Source organism: Cyprinus carpio, chromosome A25 (genome assembly GCF_018340385.1).
Source record: "Cyprinus carpio isolate SPL01 chromosome A25, ASM1834038v1, whole genome shotgun sequence".
In the NCBI taxonomy this organism is placed as follows: Eukaryota; Metazoa; Chordata; class Actinopteri; order Cypriniformes; family Cyprinidae; genus Cyprinus; species Cyprinus carpio.
Window position 1 is genome coordinate 17,836,934 of NC_056596.1, and position 6,134 is coordinate 17,843,067.

The 6,134-nt window shown below is 38.7% G+C and overlaps 1 protein-coding gene across 1 annotated transcript; it reads right to left on the reverse strand.

The window, feature by feature from the left end:
• Window positions 1-769: 769 nt before the first annotated feature.
• On the reverse strand, window positions 770-4,430 carry LOC109109451 (iroquois-class homeodomain protein IRX-5-like). The gene is made up of 3 exons (XM_042715776.1): window positions 4,017-4,430; window positions 3,008-3,413; window positions 770-2,079 (listed from the first exon to the last, which is right to left on the reverse strand). Exons 1-3 carry the CDS (start codon window positions 4,218-4,220, stop codon window positions 1,550-1,552), a joined length of 1,140 nt encoding a protein of 379 aa, XP_042571710.1. The 5' UTR covers window positions 4,221-4,430; the 3' UTR covers window positions 770-1,549.
• Between the last annotated feature and the right edge of the window lie 1,704 nt (window positions 4,431-6,134).

The window sequence follows — 6,134 nt, forward strand, 5'->3', positions numbered from 1 at the left end:
ACACTCCCTCAGACCCCATCGATCTGCTCCAAATCAATGCTTTTAAAAGCCTTACATAGCCTTTAGTTAAGAGCAAAAGCGTGCATGCTTCAAAACAGCCCACCGATATTGATTAGGGTGTGGAATGAAGAGTGGATGAGCTTTTTACACATTTTCTCTCGCTATAGACTGTCCACAATTCACAGCCTGAAACATACAGTATGACAGGAATATTAGAAGACATTTTCACCAAAATTGTATTGTTATGTTGTCAGTGCATGCTTTTGGTTTCTATATGAATCATAGCGTTATAAGAATGTATAATTTTAGTTTCAATTTTTGAGAAGGAAAACTCATCTCTATAGCGGCCCTAAAACCCCCTTGTAAAGCAATAAAAAGATCAAATGACTGCTGAATGTGAGATTGGTCACAGGATGATTGGATAGTTTTGCCGGAGCTTCTTCAGTTACAAAGCTTTGAGTTCAGTGAATTGTGAAGTAGCATTGCGCCGAGTATAAATATATGTCTGAACTTAGAATTTACTGGAGGGATTTGAGAGCTTTTCAAGTCCTTGCAGCCTCTTTTCATGGGTTTGTGTTACCCCTGTAAGCCACGGGGCCCGAGGTGCTTCTCTGATGTTTGTTGACGTCGGACTCCTGTCTTGCCTGAATCCTGTCTTCCTTGCAAAGAGTTTACTAAATTGTAAATTTACACGTTTAATACCTTTTAAAATGCTCTTTGAACATTTTTAGCCCCTCGCTGTTTTTCTCTGATGCGACACACATTTCATGAGAAGATGCTTTATGGACCATAAATTTAATATCTCCTCCACTTAAGAGTACTGTCCCATAATCCCCCTGCAATAAATGTTGACTTGTGCTATTTAAATTTACAATTTATCCACCGTATTATGCCCAGGAGGCGAGTGTTACAGTTATTGAGTGTTTTCTTTGAGTCCATGTAGGTGTAGCACAAGGCACTGCACGCCATTCTGCAAAGAACAGATGATAGAATAATCCATAATGGGTCAAAAAAATATATATATAAAGAATATCTTGGGTGCAATAAAATTTTCTTGACTGATGTCTTCAGACCAGGGAGAGAATTTCATGATACTGGACCTGATGCTTAACATAGTTTCTCTTTTGCAAGCATATAAAAGCAACTCTCACATAATTATTTCATCATTTCCTAATAAAATGGGTGTGATTTATGTATTTTAAGTTTAAAGAGAGCATGTGCATAATTTACTAGCCACGAACAAAACCATTGATTCTAGAATATACATTGCCAAATTTGCTTGAAAATCCAAAAATATTTTTTTAATAATTTAACCAGCTGGTATTACAAACATGTTTTAAATTAGTACTTTGGCCTCTGGCACAAATATCTCACAATAAATGACAGATACGTAAAGAAAAGAATGTCTCCATACAATTTCCTTTTTAAAAATCTATAAAAAGTTTTGTGCTTCCTGTAAAGTTCAGACTTAACTCTTTATCGGAGCTTTTCATTTGCCATTCGTCATACTGAAAAATGCGTTTAAATAGGGAAATAATAAATACAAACACTAAACATTCGCCCTCTCGTGCTCGCAGGTGAGTTCTCTGCACATCTCCAGAGTCAGTCTGCCGTCTCTCGCTCTGTGTAACACAGTCTGGTTAATTCCGCTCAGATGCGCTGAGTTTGAACCGGCGCCGCTCAGGGGTCCGAGAGCGCGATAGTTCGTGAAGCCCGTGTAGAAAGGAGATGTGTAGTATAAGTGTCTGGGGGGGAAGGGGCACTGCGCTGGTGACCCGGCGGGCGATAACGCCCCTGATGTCTGTGACGCTTCGTCACTCCCCTTATCCGACGTAGCGATTTCGGCCAGAGACCAGAGTTTGGGTTTGGGGGTCGGGTTTGCGGAATGAATGACAGACGTGGGTCTGCAGTTTTCACTGAGGGGCCTCTTGGCTTCGCTCAGCTCGTTTTGGGGAGAGGAGGACGTGGGCACCGGAGACACAGATACTGTCCGGTTCTCTTCTTCTCCACAGTCGAGGATGACACTATCCGTCGCGTCGTCCAGATCTTCCGCGCGGTTTTCTGTGCAGTCATTCACAACTGCGATCAAATGATGACAGGATTACTGTTAGAACTGTCTGTTATAGCAACAGACAAATAGCATGAAAAATATGTAGATGCCTACAATAGTCTATTTGTAAAATAGCGAAATAGCTTTTATAATATAGCTATATATAGGCCAACGATATTTGTCGTATTTAGGCTTTAGGCTATAAATACAAGGGAACACTGACTTCTGCAAATCTATCAAAAATACAATAAATAGCTACAATAAATGTGAGAGGTTAAAGGTTTGTGGGAACTTGTTTGTAAAACCTGTCAGGAGAAAAAGTCTAATCAAAGGGCTGCAAATTATTGCCCCCCTTTTGTTTTAAAATATTGTCGATGTATTTATTATTATTATTATTATTATGATTATTATTATTATTATTATTATTATTATTAAACGTTTGTCCTCCAAATTAAAGGCGATGTAACATACTGGGGTTGTTTTGTAAACATGTGACAAGAAAAACATTCAAACAGTAAATTATATTGTAGTAGACCCTCTGACAGTTTGTCAAGGTTATTATTTAGCTAATTATTAATTTTATTTATTTTTTTATAATATAGCTATATTTTTCATGAAAAGGATCTAAACCCTGTGGAAACTTATTTCAGATTTTGTTTTAAATATTATTATTATTGAAAATAATTACTTGTTTACAGTATGCATGGTAAAAAAAATTATTGTATTTTTAACTTGATGCTTAAACCACAAAATATTTGACCTTTTTGTAATCTCATGCATCCTGATATGTAATTAACACTTGTTTAAACATTTTATATATATATACTTATATAATCATTATATTTATATATATATACTGTGTGTGTGTGTGTGTGTGTGTGTGTGTGTTAATAAAATATAAGAAATATAATAACAATATAATCACTCGCATACATAACAAGGGGAACAAATAAGCACCTGAATCTTTGGTGGTCTGTGTTGTTTCGGCTGTTTTGAGCGGCTCATCGTCATCATCGTTTTTCTCTAAATCAATACTATCCTCGTCATCTTCATCCTCGCTCCGGTTCCGTGGCGTCCAAGTCATCTTATTCTCTTTTTTCAGTCTTCTGCGGGCGTTGGCAAACCAGGTGGACACCTGAGTGAGGCTCATCTTGGTGATGATGGCCAGCATGATTTTCTCTCCTTTCGTGGGGTAAGGGTTTTTCCGGTGTTCGCTGAGCCAGGCCTTCAGGGTGGCGGTGGCATCTCGTGTGGTGTTCTTCCGGTAAGCGGGGTCTCCAAACGGGTACGGGCCCAGGGGGCCGGCGTACGGGTGATAGCCCATAGAGCCAGTCATGCCTGGAGAAGGGTCATATGGGGAGCCCTGGGCAATGAATTAATAAAGATTACAATTTAAGGGGGAAAGCACAGCGACTATCTGTGTTCCCTGATGATCCGTTTTCCGTTTCCACTGCCTACTATTGTTTAAAAACTGATATGCCAAGGTGTTTCTGGAATATTTCGTTATTAACTGCAATAATAATAACTTTAATCACACTCGATTTACACTTATTTGATGCAAGTTAATATGAAAGCTCACCATACACACACCCAAATATAATTTAATGAAAATGAATATTCTGAAGAATAGAATGTAAACTCCGCGATTACAGAACACTATTCGTTAACTATATTTTTAATGTTTATGTTCACTCCCTTTCTCGGTTATTAAATGTTATCGTTTGGCTTAATCAAAGTGCGTAACACATGAAATTGATTACATTTATTTTGTAAATGTTTCATATATTTGGCAAATGATAGTTCTTAAAACTATTCGCTTAGGCGTCAAGAAAACACTTGATTTTGTTGTGCAATACAGAAAAACAAAGTGAAATACTCACAGCGATAATAATAAAAAGTTCCATATAATATAATAACCATAATAAACCTCAAGTAGGCCTGTAAACCTTGGGCTTTAAAAACTCACCCCATAGGTAGTGAAGGGGGCTGTGGATTCGGGGCTGTACTGGAGTGAGTTGAAGGCTGTGGACGCGTACGGGGCGAAAGCAGATCCGCTGGAGGACCGTCCCAGATCATCCGTCCGCGGTCCCGTGATCGCGCTGGAGCCGCACGGAGGACACGAGTACAGAGACAGAGACGACTGGTACAAGTATCCTTGAGGAAACGCCATGACCAGATCTGCTACAGTCTCCTCACGAGCCCGAGAGTCCACGCACTCATCCTGGGTGCCATCGAAGGAGAAATCAAAGATTCAAAGCTGATCAGCTCTCGATATTAGGAAGTTAAACGAGGTCTCTCGCGTGACCGGTGTCTTCGGTACATAGAAGAGTGTTTGGAGTTCCGCGCGCTTCCTCAAGAAGAGTGAAAGAAGAGCTCGAGCTGAGTTTTCCTGCTCTCTCTCTCTCTCTCTCTCTCTCACACACACACACACACACACACACACACACACTTTTTAGCGTCCACTCAAATGCACAATTTCATTTGGTCTTGACATAAGGGCCGTTCACACAATACGCTTTTTTTTCTTTTCTTTTCTTTTTTAAATCTTTAGCGCACTTTTGTGTCGCGCATTTCTTATTTCAACATCTCTCACCACAAGCGCTGAAGATGCAGGCAAGTAAAAAAAAAAAAAAAACGGCAGTGCACCTTTTGAGTCAATCTGAGGTTTTTTTGTTTGTTTGTTTGTTTTTTACCTCTATCTAAGTAAATGCGTGGTAGAATATGTCTATCGTCTTTGACAGTTGAGACACATGCTGTTTTTGACATTTGACAAAATTCACTTTGTAAAAATAGTTCTGGAGTTCCAGGCTACTGGTGTATTTTTAGTTTTTAGCAATTTTTGAACTAGTCCTGACTAAACTGCTCAAAAAAAAAAAAAAAAAAAAAAAAAAAAACCTGTTCTATTTAAATTGGATTGTTTTGGGGAGGGAAAATCTCGCCAGTGTGAACGCCCCCCACCCAGCGTTTTTAATTCTAGTAATTAATTTATTTTCCATAATACAGGCTACGTCTTTTTATTGTCATTTACACCTGACTGATGAGTTTGCAATGGATTATTTATTTCTATTTTAGATTATTTTACGATTATTTAGTAGCCTATATTACTGTACTGAATTGAGAGAAAATATAATTAAAATCAGTATAATGCAAAATCAACTACCGTTTAAAAGTAATAGTAGGCCATTCATTCTAAATATGCACTGAATCTATTCAGCTCCAAATGTGAACGCGCTGGAAGCAACGAGATCGACGCGCTGAAACCAGAACTACAGTCTGCACTGATCATATTTATTTAATAGAGTTCTGTGCTCTTCTTCTAAATATATTGGAAGAAGTGTGCAATATTCTAATTATATTCGATATATATATATTGCTTCTGAATGGAGCGTCGCGTTTTGTGTTGCGTCGCTTGTGAGATATAATCCTCTGCGCTCTGACGCGCTCAGGAACGCGTGCACTATTAACATGACTTCCCCGAATCAGACTGGAGCAGGGCGAGGATGTTAGGACCTCTGACTGCAGATGGAGGAACACATGATCCTCGCGCTACACACGAGCGACGCGACACACGCCTGCTGGAACATGTACCTGAAACCGCGCTTTATATGCGAGCACCTGAGCGCTTATTACAGTAAAGATGCACGCATAAACTGTTCATCTAGACATCTCTTATCTTTTAACAAAACATAAAAGTATCGGTTGAATCCCTTGAACAATTTAAACATGCAGAGAGGTGACTAATCTCTATTAACAGACTTAAGTGCTTTCTTAATGCAGCATGACTCTGTGCGAGAGCTGTATCGGAAGTCTATATATAAAGCAGGTGTTCTTGATTTATACATCAAACCTTTAACCCAGCAATTGTAACCATAGATATGGTTACACTTTAAAGAGTATAATGTATTAGGCTATAATATACTTGAAGCTGTGTGTTGATGCACTATACTCTTGTATATCTAACTATTCTAATGCATTAACTTTGGATGGAATTATTCATGAGAACAACAGGTTAAAGTGTGTATAAGACATTCTGAATGCATTAGTTTTTGTCGAGACACCTGTTGATCTGCAAAAGTCTCTCTCA